This window comes from Jatropha curcas, chromosome 2, assembly GCF_041381405.1.
Source record: "Jatropha curcas cultivar XTBG-Jc1 chromosome 2, XTBG_Jcur_1.0, whole genome shotgun sequence".
Classification (NCBI taxonomy): Eukaryota; Viridiplantae; Streptophyta; class Magnoliopsida; order Malpighiales; family Euphorbiaceae; genus Jatropha; species Jatropha curcas.
This window is the reverse complement of record NC_143152.1, coordinates 1668368-1683119: the sequence shown is the minus strand read 5'-3', so window position 1 is coordinate 1683119 and position 14752 is coordinate 1668368. Positions and strand designations below refer to the sequence as shown.

General features: G+C 31.9%; 1 protein-coding gene across 1 annotated transcript in view; it reads right to left on the bottom strand.

Moving 5' to 3' along the window:
* Positions 1-12578, bottom strand: part of GLU2 (glutamate synthase 2) — a 29325-nt gene extending 16747 nt beyond the window's left edge. The window contains exons 1-13 of the mRNA XM_089717370.1: positions 12038-12578; positions 9569-9881; positions 8506-8948; positions 8284-8415; positions 7614-7712; positions 7153-7223; positions 5525-5621; positions 4336-4428; positions 3395-3540; positions 2078-2237; positions 1354-1464; positions 1012-1227; positions 77-234 (exon numbers count right to left, since the gene is read on the bottom strand). Of these exons, the coding sequence (XP_089573496.1) occupies positions 77-234; positions 1012-1227; positions 1354-1464; positions 2078-2237; positions 3395-3540; positions 4336-4428; positions 5525-5621; positions 7153-7223; positions 7614-7712; positions 8284-8415; positions 8506-8948; positions 9569-9881; positions 12038-12328 (2330 nt within the window). The 5' untranslated portion in view covers positions 12329-12578. The remainder of the gene's footprint in view (positions 1-76; positions 235-1011; positions 1228-1353; positions 1465-2077; positions 2238-3394; positions 3541-4335; positions 4429-5524; positions 5622-7152; positions 7224-7613; positions 7713-8283; positions 8416-8505; positions 8949-9568; positions 9882-12037) is intronic.
* Positions 12579-14752: the final 2174 nt, after the last annotated feature.

Here is a 14752-nt window from a genome sequence, read left to right as displayed (position 1 = left end):
TTTAGCAAAAACAGAATTCAAAGACCATGATAAAACAATCATTTAGAAAGGTTTCAAAATAAAGAGGAAATATAACCTTGCACCATATCCAATCAAACAGGCAAAGTGATGAGTACTGAAGCACTGAGCAGTATCTGCTATGATAGAAGTTGACATTCGCAAACCATTCTGAATAAGATGCTGATGAACAGCACCAACAGCAAGAAGAATTGGAATTGCAGGCCGAGTTGGCTCCTGAAAAAGGGAAAATAATATATCATTCAGTATTGGAAATACCATGTTAAGTAAACTTCCTTACAGGGTTAGGAGAAGGAAAGAAGGATCAACATAGATCAACGTCATTGTGAAATCTTCAAAGAAGAGAAGACCACAATGGCAGTCACAAGTGATATTATAAAGCATCATATACTCCTCAATCTGTGTGCAGAGAGAGAGGAAAGCATGAAGATAACATGATATAAAGAAAAGATGCATCTGGCCGTTTATGGTGCAATGAACATTTTATACTCAATAAATTGAAAACCACACAAATTCACCCTGGCAAACAAGTGACGCGTAATGATATTACTAATGTTTCTGGATAAGCAAACGTAGCATTCAACCTTCCAATGTTGCAGATAGCAGAGCAATTTAAGAAAAAAAAAAACAAGCACCAGCACCTATGTGTACCCAGCCTCCATTTGTGCACACACAACAATGAAAATAGATTGCTCTTGCAAAATTATTCTCCAATGAATGCTGAATGATCAATGAACAAAAAAAAAAAAAGGTTGATAGAACTTAAAAATTCAGCAAAAAGCAATTGATAGATAAAATGAGCATGAGTGACAAATGGACAAAAACCAAGTACAAGAAACAGCAATTGTTAAACAATCATTCAATCACTTAAAAGTATGCTCTTATTCTGATAGTAAATACTGTCAATATTAACTTATGAATAGGTTTGCATATTGAAAAATACTGGAAAGTTTGTGAAGTTACAGAGAAAAGGATGAACTGAATGGAACTCACCAGCTCATCAGACCGATCAGATAGAATAAGCAGTTGGGAACCATTTCTAACAGCTTCATCAGCAGCTTCACAAAGCCTAATTAATGTTCGTTCTAAAGTACCCTCAACACCCTTACGTATATCAAAAAAAATGGGTAAGACTTGAGGTTTTAAATAGGGATCCTTAAGGAGTGACTCAAGCTCTCCTTCATTCAGTACAGGACTAGATAAGATAACCTGATATAAAACAATAAATTATCAATTACATACCCAATAGAGGAATAGACAAGCAGTTTATTTCAACAAAAGCATTATGACGGTCATTAAATTAACCATGAGGTAGAAAGGATAATACAAGCATACCTGCGAAGCATTTTCTGGACCAACTTCCAAAATGTTTCCTCGCTTCCCAATATTGACTTCAAGAGACATGACTAATCCTTCCCTAAGAGGGTCTATAGCAGGGTTTGTAACCTGTGCACATCCAGTAAATCACATGAAAAAGAGGAACCGGTTTGAAATAGTTTAAGCTTGTATGGACAGCTTGTTACATTCAAAACCAATAAATAGAAGCAAGACTTCTCAAGAACAGGATTATATGTGACTTATTAAAATTTGCAAAAAGAAGTGCTATCCTAATTATGAAGAAAAATAACTCAAGGGATAGATAATTTATAGTGAACTTTGTTTTGAAGAAATATGGCATATCTTATCTTTCAGTGGATTTGGAAGAACAACACTCTATCCACAGTTCCAATCAAATTCTCAAAAGACTTAGTAAATGAGAATAACACAGATCAGCGAATTATGTGTGCTCAGATGCTCAATCAATGCTTTTATATATGCTGAATTATAGTGGCAGGTGGCTGTGTCTGAGAATTTTAGGGAGAGGATATTACAATAATACTTTGAGCAGCAAATAAAGATACATTAAGTTAGCACGTGTATAACATAAGTCCTTAAAAAATTTATCCTCAACATCAAGTAAGAAAAAAACACATTTTTAAGTTTTTGAACAATTTGAAATATTTTACCAGCAAATGTAAAAGCATTTAGGAAAAGGGAAAAGCAGGAATTTCGAAGAAACCTGTGCAAATCTTTGTTTAAAATAATCATAAAGCATATGAGACTTTTGGGACAATATTGCCAATGGAATGTCATCTCCCATGCAAAATGTAGGCTCCTTCCCTTGTGCAGCCATAGTTTCAATAACCATTTGGACATCCTCACTAGAATAGCCAAAAGCCCTGTACCATGAGAGTACAAAATAGTGAGCACTAAACAAGATGGTAAATGTAACAGTAAATACATACACTACCAATATACAATGCTTAGCAAATAGCCACTGAATGCTTGAAGATCTTTATTAAAGATATTAAAATATGGTGATGACAAATTGAAAAAACAAGGACCATCACTGCCTCTCTTTGTGAGATATAAGTTCACATTGCATTTGGCTCAAAAAGTGCGAGAGGAATAAGGGTATGAAAGTGAGAATTGTAAGTTCAGTTTACAAAACTAAGAGAGGGGAATTCTTGTGTCCAACTACATGGAATGTGAAATAATGACAAAGAAAATAAATCCAAAGACAAATCAGATGTGAATGCCCTTAGTATCACCAAAAATTATTGCTGACTACTAAATTATTCCATAATGAATTTTTATGCTCCACTTAGGCTTTGCTTGGATGAGGTGAGGAAAGGTTTATTAAAGGTAAAGTAATATAAGGTATGGTAAAGTAAGGTAATGGAGTGTTTTATATTTGAAAGAAAGGTAAAGTAAATGAAGGTTTAATAGTGTTATGTTACTTAGTTTGAGATAGTAAAGTTACATATGAGACAAAAATACCCTCCCATGAAAGTTGTCATTTTAGATATATAAATTGGTTAGAACAACATCTTTTAATAAAACATTAATTTATGATTATTAAAATAAATCTTCTCGAATTAAATTTCCAATGACATTAAAATAAAAATATTTATTGAGAAGAAATATAAAGAGCACGATTAGGAATTTTTAAAAAATAAATATAGGCAACTTGGGAAACAAAAAATTTTAACCCTTCCCACCAACCCCCCAATTTGGTGGGTCGAGAACTTGAACCTTATGGAGGTTTTTATCACCTCGAATAACCATGAAAATACCTCCCCCTCCTCAAACATTAACCTTACTTTACCATACACTCAAAAACCTCCAAACAAACCCTTAGGTTCTTGGGGGAAAAAATTGCTTTTTATTAGGCTTAGTAGATACTAGGTAAATAGTGTTGTGCCACCATCAATAACAAAGTGACTATTTTACTATTTTATTTGTTTAAATTATATCTCAAAAGAAAACAATTCCAGCATAAAAACTTACTATATCTAGCACATCTCAAAAAAGAAAATGAAGCAATTAAACTTACTGTTGGTGACGCAAAATTGCTTCATTGTCCATAATTGTTGCTGAGAGGAAGTTTGCAGGCTTTAAAGATCGTAAATTTTCACTCACCCACTTCCCATATGGATTTGATAAAGCCACTTTCTTTTTTACTTCAGTATTCTCATAAACCTGCAAATTCAAACCCTTGAGAAATTAAAATAAATATTTGCAGCCTACTATCCTTCAACCTTGGAGATAATTCCAGAGGAAAATCAAACTATAAGACTATGTAACCCTTGTTGCCTTTTGAAACATCCAAGACTGAACTGTTTAGAATCCAATTAGATTAGCACTAAACAAATAATAGAAGCTTTAACCTATACCAAACAATTTTCTACTAAGCTTAATGTGCTGCCACCAACTATAACAAATGAGAGCATGCCTATACAAAGGGATACTAGAGCCCAATTATTTTCCGTCCTGCAACACAATTTGTGTCATTACAGAAGCACCTAAAATGTTATTCTGGGGATGAGAGAGCCAAAGCCCGAGTAATGCAGGTGAATTTGATGCAGTGTGATGGTTCACTTCTTTAAAATGATCAATTGATTCATATCACATCAAAGTAATGTGCTCAAAGATATTCCCTGTATGATCTTTCCATCCTATCACTTGCACATTGTACTCAATAACAGCATATTTACACTCCCAGAATCAAGAATAAAAATGATTTCAACACTGAAAAATAGGTGATAATAGGACCGCATGTATTTCAAAGGCTAATGAAATATAAATCCATTTCATTTTGAACAATAGAAAAAAAAAAAAAATTAAAAAAGATGCTCTAGAAGCTGTAGGGGAAGGTCGGTAAAACAGACATAATGGTCATAAAGACAACTAAAACCCACCAGAAGTGCTTCCAATGTTATTACCTCATAAATATGCCAAAAATTAAAAAATAAAAAAGAGGCAAGCAATACAAACCTGACCGCCAAGCAAATCCACGGTTATCATCATTCCTGGACCTAGACGTCCTTTCATAGTTACTTTTGATTCATCCATTGGGATAACACCAACCTTGACAACAAAAAGTATGGTCAATGCCTGAACTACAAGGACTGCGAGATGAAGGGAACAGCTTTAAAATAACAATGAGAAAGAATAGTGATAGGCAGTTTATTAGAACCACATAAAATGCATAATAACAAAATATTAAGATATCTTTTCCACAGAATCAATCTCACAGAGGGAGCACAAAGCCAAATGGATTTTTCCTTAAAACTATTTCATGTTCATATAATTTCCTAGCAATTATTTCAAATGTAATAATTCCCTAGTTTAAGAAATCAAGCAACGATGAACCAATTCCCAACCCTTTGTTTGAAATAAATGAATTTGAAGTATAGAATTCATTTATAAAATGATAGAATTTTGTTTAGTTATGTTGAATTCCAATTGAAATTATGGAAGTAGAAGGAAATTTTCTTTCATACCAAACAAAAAAGCATGAATATTGTGGAATTCCATTATAAAAAACATAGCTTAAAAGTCAATTTGTATTCAAAACAAAGCTCATTTTATTCCCAGAAGATCTGTAAGCATTGCCCATATAACCAGCACTGTATTAAGTTATGTTAACCTAGCCATCTGTGTAACAGATTTGGAACAAATGTAGGCAACATAAAAAGCACTTCAAAAGCTGTAATATAGCTAAGCCCTGTACCATTCTCAACTGGCATAAACATAAGTTTTAGTGATGATATATAACCAATAAGAAATTTAGTCTGATAAAATTGTACAGATAAAAGACCAGACCTTGTCTGGGCTTCTAGTAAACCCAGCTCAAAATATCCAAAACCCAAAATAAGTGAATGCTGTGAATATCAGTCGTAAATAAATGTTGAAGGGATCATAGAACTACTAGAGCAAAACAATATAATTTAGGCCCTTATAAATTGACCACTAAAAAATTTTATAAAAAAAAAATTCAACCAATTTTAAACTAACTAATATAAAACAACATAATCACAGGACCACAAGATAAAATTCAAGATGAATCAAAAGCATCAAGAGAAGAAACTTGAGCTCCAATAAACACTATAATTTGGAGCCGGTTTCCTTCAAATTCACAACACATAAAGTAATTATAAGTCAAACAAGAAATAGAACACACCTCAGATGCAACATAGACAAAATTGTCTACCGTCCGCCAATACCTAGCAGGACGAAGTCCATTCCTATCAAGACAAGCGCCAACTGTTTTTCCATCACTGTGCCATTTAGAGAGAATAGCAACAATCAGAAAGGGGAATGACACCTGGGAAAACAAATATGCAACTAAACAACAGAACTTCTTGAAACAGATTAGCCTTCTAGGCCACAACATACACATGCACACACATAAGCACATGCATGAAAACTATACATATACATATATGTAGGCGTCTATACATATGCAGTAATCTGTACAACTACACCTGCGTAAGTATGAAAAATAAGAAGAAGAAGAAAAGTACTACTTAAAATTCTAGAGAATAAGACTAATGTTTTGTTTGGATGGGTGTAAAATATGGGTGGATGTAAAATAAAGGGTGAAAATTTCTTGGGATTATCAAAATCCCTTGTTTGGTTTGGGTGAAAATATGAAGGAGGGTGTAAAATAAATTTATTTTACACCCACTTTAGCCTCATTTTCGCTCCATTTTGGGAGGAAAATGAATAGTGCCATTTTACACTCTTATTTTACTTCCTCCCGCTGCCCAAACGTAGCATAAGCATTAAAGTATATCATTGCTGATCCCAAGGTACTTGCATGAGCATTCTTACCATGCACCATTATACTAATAAAAATGTATAACACCTCATTGTACAAGAAAGAAGAATGTAGCATGTGTTCTCACTTGATTGTTATAGAACAACGAAGAATACATTATATTTGACACTTAATTTCACATATGAATTTTCCCATATGCACTTGAGCAATAATATACATGTTGTAAATTTAATGTGGAAAAATATTTTCATCTATTTGATTCATCAATAGGGACACATATATATACACATACAAGATACTATAAACCTATTAGGAATCTAACTCCTAACAGAGTTCTATTTACAACTAATCCTTAACACGTGTAAATCCATCCATATGAGCAAAGTTTGTTAAACTTGCTTTTTCAAGTAAAATTGGCATGGGGTCCATAAAATCGAAGACCTAGTGTTTTAAGGAGACCACTCCTTCTAAAATTCCATGGGAAGCACTTTGCGATTTTAATGATTTCATCCATTTCACAAGTGATTTTATGTCGTCACAAATTATTTGGAGTGATTTTAGTAATCTGCGATTTTATGCACGAGTTAGCTCGGTTTAGGCAAGTGGGATTGCAAACTCGTACGATTGTACGAGTCAAATCGCGATTTTTGATAACCTTGCATATGAGCATAAACACATATCTCAACCTAATTTAGCTTAAGACGGATGAATTCAACCATGATTGACTTTTTATATTAAGATGTTCCCAAATTGTAATCCACTGTAATGGTAATTATACCCACAGGAATACATATTAGAACCAATATGTAATGGTAATTATCCCCCAGTCTTCAAGAGTCTTTAAAGCTAAAGTACACCAAGCACTTTTAACAACATTGAACAATTTCAACTTGTGGTTAGACCCCTCAAAAATAATATTTTTGTAGTGTCAAGAACAAGTCGTTAATATCACTTAACAACCTAACAACAATCACTTCCACTATCATATTGAGAACTTAGAACTACAAGCAAGCCCGATAAAGTGTTACCTAAATAAGAGCAATGCAGGTCCATCCCAAGCTTCCATCTGACCCTTGTAATAGTCATAAAAATCAACAATCTAGGGAGAAAAAACGATTCAGTATTCCCATATGTAATTGCTAAAAAATAATGAAAAGGTATAATTTAATTAAAATCAGCAAGAAATGCATTTTACATATTAGATAATACTAAGGAAAAAAAACACAGCAAGGAACAATTAGATTCAATTTAAAAACAAGAGAAAGAACCAACAATAAATAGATTAACATAGCAAGAAAATAAATAAAGGCCAAAGATCTACAATTTGGTGGAGCTAAGAGAATGAGAAGGGATCTTTCAGCTAAGCCAAATAGATGATTTTATGGTTTAGCATTTAGAAAGAAAATTTGAAAAGTAACCAAACAGATTCATCTGATTAGAAGAAATATTAAGAAGTTCACCAAGACAGGACCTTCTATCCAAATTTTACCTCAGGATATTTGATCATCAAAGTTGGATGATTCTTATATGCCTCTGGGACAAGTATCATTAGAGCCTCCTCAGGATTACGGCCACTTCTTATTAATAACTGAAGAGCAAAAAGTAGAAACAAGTCAAACTTAAAAAGCGATATGAAATGATCAACAAAAAGATATCATAGACTTACTAACCCTATGTTACTAAAGTAGACTGCAACCTCTCTCCCTTTATTGTGGCTGCAAACCCCCGCATGTAGTGTTAATAGTTAATTACCCTAGTGATTTGATCTATTAAGCATACTCTGATAGGAAATGAAATAATTGATTTTCATCGACCAACTATTTATCTAGTATGTCTACAAGTAAATGTTCAAATAGGTGTGGTCAAGTTTACTTCTCCAAAGTACCAAAAGTAAGGAAAACTCTTTTATTAACATAAAATTGTGAAGCATTGAATTCTAAAAAGAGTTTAAAACAACTTAAATGGGGTATGCTGGCTTCTTATGGCCTAATTCTTACTATGTTTTCCTCATCCAATTGTAATATCTAATAAAGCATATAGATAAAACAACAAACAAGTTGCAGTCCACTCATGCTACTGAAATATGTAGGAAATTAGATAAGTTTTCTTAAGCAAACACAAATAAGAATAACATTAAATATAAAAGCAGTAGGCCATACTTCTGCTGTGCTATCTAGATTTGCCGAGTCTGATCCCTTTGGGTTACCAAAAGGACGGATTTCATTCTCACGACCATGCCAAACAGGAGATTTTAGGGAGCTTTCTCGAGATTGCATCCAGTTCAAGTTGCCCTGTGTATACATTTTATAACCAAAATTAGGAGACTTGCATGAGTTGTAAATTTGCCAATTCTGATGACTAGTCTAGAAAATTTTTATAACCTGTATGGTATTGATCTCTCCATTATGACCAAGAAACCGCATTGGTTGAGCAAGTGGCCATCTTGGACTAGTATTTGTGCTATACCTTCGATGGTATATGGCAAAAGGTGATTTATAAAGATCACTCTGGAGATCAGAATAAAAAAGTCCAAGAACTTCTGAGCGAAGCATTCCCTTATATACAATTGTTTGATTAGACAAAGAACAGATGTAAAGCTCATTCCCCCAACTTTCTGATGTTGCAGCCCTTTCAATCAACTTCCGACAGATATAGAATTCTCGTTCAATGTCATCAACATTCTCTTCCTTAATAACTCTAACAAATACCTGCTGTATGTTGGGCATGGTTTCCTTTGCATAATACCCAACCACAGATGTATTTACAGGAACCGGCCTCCATCCAAGCACCTCTAGGCCTTCTTGTTTAAAAATATTTACAATAACTACAAAAAATTTAAATTTTACAATCAAACAACAGATAATAGCCATGGAAGAAAGGAAAAGATGCAAATTATACTTCAAAACACATATACCGACCACATAATGAAGCAAATACATATATTACTTATAGATTTTGCATATTAAGGAATACACATACAAATTTTTTATACTTCCACACATTAAGGCACACCAGATTTGGCTGCCAGAGACACTTGTCATCGCCTGAAAGATGGTCCTTTAGGAGTAAGGTTCATTGATAAAAATATATTACATTGACACAGGCAACAAGACTCACATATCAAGAAGAAACAGAAGTGAACTTCGAAACAAAACCAAAGGAAAACGACATGCAAATAAAAGTAATAAGAGGTATATAAAACTAAACCAAACCTAACAAAACCAAAGGAAAATGACATGAAAAGAATAATAATAAGACGTAAATAAAAGTAAATCAAATATAAGGTTTTATTAAACAAAAATTAGAGGAGATATACATCAAATAGGGATTTACTGCACATGATATAAAGCTAAAGTCCGCAACCTATGTCAAATTGGAAGGAAATAACTACTATTAATTCACAAATGTAAAATTGACCGGGCTCAAACCTCTTTATATAATCACCTTTTTTGGCTTCTTTCATAAAGTTATCATCCCTGGGCAGGAAAACCATCCCGACACCAGTGTGCAATCTATCAAAAGAAGCAATCCCTTGCTTGTCAGCCCAGTTATTAAATAGATCCCATGGAATTGAAGTCATCACACCTGATCCATCACCAGAGTCATTGTCTGCTCCACAACCGCCACGATGTTCCATACAGCCAAGAGCTGTAAGGGCATCCTTAACAATTGCATGTGATGCTTTGTTTTCCAAATTAGCAATAAATCCAACTCCACAAGCTCCTCTTTCCGATATTATGTCATCTAAGTTAGCAACCTGAAGAGAGCAAAAATAGAGTAAACAGAAGCAATGAGCATTCGTCATGCAAATATTACAAATGGATAATTACCATTAAATAAAAGAAAACCAAAATCACATCACGATGGAAGATTGTGACAGTAGTAGTAGAAAGTTTGCTTTCATGGCATTCATGTTTTACAATTGTTCTTGAGATAATTATATAATTTGACATTGTTGCGTTATTATCTCTTCATAATATAAGTTATCAAATGATTCTTTAACAATTAATCTCTTATTCAATTCCATAATCGATTTTTTTACAATATTAAAAAATTAAAAACCAGTTAAAGTTTAGAGATACTCCAAAAGTTTCATGGAACACTTAGATACACCTAAAATATATAAAAAATACAAAGGTTTTCAAAATTTACAATGAAGACTATACTTAAAAGTCGCTTTGTATTTTAAATTTTAAGGTAAACAGTTAAAAATCGATTAATATTTAGAAATACTTTGACAATTTTAATGGGGTTACTTTAAAAATTTCTATGGGGTCACTACTTAAAGAACTTAGAATTTGTGTATGGATTTCCTCGTCAAAATGGCCAAGGTTGAAATACCTTCTTAGAAGTGTTATTTCTGTCCTGAATAGGAGTATCAGGAACATGTGTCTCTGTAGTATACTGCTTAATGTTTAATCATAATGCAAGCTATTAAGCACCATATTTTGCTTTTTCTAGTTGTAATTGGCTAGATTCATGCAGCTTTCACTATTGTTCTAATATTTCTCCTCAAGAAACATAATTCTGGACTAAACCAATTACAGAATTTAGCAACTAACTTCGCATCCCACGTTCAACTATAACCCTGATCAACTTCATTCAGCTTTTATTTAAGGTCAAAATTTCTATCATCTGTTGAATTAAAAATCATCTTTTACTACTTCAATCTACACCATTAGATCTATCTCTCCCTTCTTTTTTTTTTTCCATTAACTGTGTAAAGCAAGGGGCAAAGCCTCTATGACAGCTTCCCCCGCTCCTTTCTGAGGAGAGAATCTTTACAATACAACATTCAATTTCATCTAGTTGAATAGAAGGTAAAATAAAACATGATGCACTAACACACTAAAGCTTAATGCATAAAGTCCATTTTGGTAACACCTATTTTTGGTCCCTAAACACCAAGGTTCAATATTCAAGGAAGTTATTAGCATTCAACACTCTTAAGGCTCAAGTGGTAAATGCCATGGCAGGGTCATATTGTTATAAACTTTTAATGAACATAGTCAAGAATAATTTCATCTCCTATTTTCTTTTTCTCGTATTCAAGGGATAATTTTCAAATGTAGAATCTACTCCAACTTCAGCCACTTCCTTACTGCCTAATCCAAAGAATGGAGCAACTAACTTGTTGTAGTCATACATATGCACTACTTCACTCACTTCCCTCACTCTTATAGTTCATTATAAACCAAAAGTTTATGATGAGTGTATTTTTATTTGCTTTATGGAAAGCTAGTAAGAACTACACACACAAACCCCATGATTGACAAAGATCACCTCCAATCAATGAACCATTCAAATCTTAGAATTTCTGTTTCTTACTTTACAATCATAACTTTCACCCCTTTCGCAACTGAAAATTATAAAAATTAAAAAATAAAAAATAAAAACTTGCAGACCTAGAATAACAAAATATAGTTCAATAATTTCACCTGCACCACTCTCTATTTCTACACTGTCAAAACAGTCACCAAAATTAAAGTACTGCAAATTCTGGGATATACCGTCTGAAACGCATATAACTATGTGAATTTGCTATTTGACAGCAGTAGCTGAAACCTTATGATATTTGGATCCTATAGGACTGTTTGGTTAGCATTTTTGAAGTAAATACATTTCTTATCTTTAAAAGCAAAACGTGTGAATAAAAAAATAAAAAAAACTCTAACAATCTTCACTTCCAAAAGCACACATAATGCGTCCAAAGTACAAACCAAACAAAAGTCATTGCATAAGAAAAGGAAAAAAAAAACAGGTAAAATTCTGAAATATTTCCGGTTCTAAATGACATTAAAAGAGCTCCAGACATTAATAAAATATACAAATAAATAAACGTGTAAACGAACAATTCCAATTCATGTCAAAGCTCTCTCTCGCATGCAAAATATTTTTAAAGAAAAGCCATACCTTCGGTTCCAAATCAGGTGGAGACACCGATTGAGTACCAAGAATCGCTTTAACTGAAGACGATTTTTTACTAACAAATCGAGATAAACTCGTTGGCGCAATTGAAAAAGAAGAAGAAACACCAATTCTCCTTCTACTTCGTCTGGATTTAGAATATAATCCAACAAAATCAACGAACAAGTGATTTTTACTATTATTATCATTAGTAGAACCAAGAACTGAGCTCGGCGACTTTGCAGAGTAGAAAAGAAGCTGAGGAATGGGAGAAACGGAAGACGATTGCAGAGCCATTATCAAGATAGAGATAACAGAGGCTTTTTTTTTCTTTTTTTCTTTTTTTTTTTTTTATTTAGAGAAAGAGAAGGAGGGGAAGAGGGATAGAGAGAGAAGAGGATCGTGTGGAGAAGAATGGAAATGAGTATTATAGAAATGGATGGATGGATAGAGGACTGACTGGAACCACCCGCCTCTGTTCTGGCGTCTATTTTCCTTTTGTTTTTGGTTTGTTTGGCTCTCCCTGTCTGCTTAACACTTCTTTTTTCTACTACTCGTAGTTGTTTAGGAGGGACTCTGAGGCTGTGATCCACTGTGTCATTGTCAACTGCTAACCTCTTGCACTTTCAGTTTTTGGATTGGCTATTTCTTTGTATGAAAGGTTATTTTTAGTTTGCTAAATTCTTTTTTTAAAAAATTTTTTTGATTTTTTTGTATTCTTTCTTTTTTTTTTTTTTTGGTCAATTATTTTTATAATATTAATTCTTTTTTTAATTCACTCAAGGCAAAATTGACTAAAATAACTCTTAGGATGAACAAGCTTTGGTTTGGTTTAGTTATTTTTTTGTATAATTGGTTTCATTTTGATTTTTATAATTTTAATTTGGTTTGATTTTTATTAAATTCAAATATTTTCAAAGAGACCTAAAAACAAATTGAATTAATTCAATTTGATTTTATACATTATTCAATCCGATTTATATTTTTAAAAGTTTTTAGTTATATGACTGTTAATTCATTTGCTTCAAATATATTCTATTGAACGCTAACAAAGAAAAGAGTTTAGATGATAGTACAACATAAATTTTTACCTTTGGTAAATTAAAAAATACAAATTTATTAACATAAACCATATATCTAAAGTTAACATTATTCACTGAGAGAAGATAATTCTTCGGCCACAAATAGTTGAACCAAACGGATCATATGTTTTAAAACTTTTTGGTATAAGTTTATAGCTCATTTGTATTTATATTATATTTAAACCTTGTGAATGTTATAAAACTTGTCAATTATTTTACACGTTTCGTGTGGATAAAAATAAAACTAATTGAATAATTTTTAAATAAATCTTAATGAATAGTACTAATTAATCCTTGTTTTACATTTAAATAACATGTCTTTTTTCACTTTTCCAATTTAAGAAAAATAAAATTTGAAGAGTAGGTTTTTTCTTTTCCTACCATTCCAAAACTAGCTAGTTTCTTCTCAATTGGTAATCTTCAAATAACTTTTTGCCTCAGAATTCAAAATTTTCTCCATTGATTATTCAATTATTAAGATTTTTTTTCTTTTTCTCATAGTTAGAGCTATTATCAATATTAGAGCTACTATCTACATTGGAGATTATCTCAAGAAAAAAAAAATTCTCATCAATAATATCTCAAACAATAATCACCTACATACAATCATAGACTAATAGATATGGACTCAACCCTACAAAAATATCAATATTGTATAAATAAGCTATTTATAATATTGTATAAATAAGTTATATATAATACACATATAGTGTATATTCTAAAACAAAGCCATAGCAGTACACGTGACTACTTGTGCTTCTACTTAATGTTAGTTCGCTATGCTAGGAGGCTAAGTGCATTGTAGGTAATAACGCTAACGTCAATCCTTGGTCTCAATCATAAAAAACATATAGTTGATAACTGATAGAAGTTATTAATAACTCAAGAATTAATAGCTAACATGAGTTCAATCAGTTGTTGATTCCATCAATTATATATATATATATATAAGCTAGTAATTGTTATTTAGGGCTAGTTTAATTTAAGTATTTAAATTAGTTGATAACTGATAGAAGTTATTAATAACTGGCAACTGGTGGCTAACAGTGGCCAGTTGATGAATGTTAATATTTCTTAAATTTTTGATAGCGATTGCAATTTAAATGTAAATTGATTGTTAAATCTATAATTATTTTCATATGTTATGATGTACAATGTATACATCTTTAAATTTTTTATGGTAAATATATTATTTTTATTTTAATCCACTATATAAATAAAAATATTAATCAATTTCTTTAAGTTATTATTTTTAGATAACTATAAATAAAATGATAAAAATATTATTTTGAAAAATAATTTTTATAGTAATTATTTTTATGAAATTAATAAAATTCAAATATAATATAATGAAAAAATTAGCTATCAACTCATATGCAAAAACTCCAAAACATACATAGTTGATAGATTCAATTGAAGAGTTTTATCAACTATTGATTATTGATTAAAAAACTTACTAAATATATGCAACCTAGCTATTGGTTGTAAATCAGTTATCAACGGCACGAATCAATTGAACCAAATATCCTCAATATCGTTGCCAAACACATATAACATAGTTGTTGGGAATAAATCAAATATCAATTCTATGAATCAGTTAAATCAAACATCTTTTCAGAATAAGAACCGACTATAATAA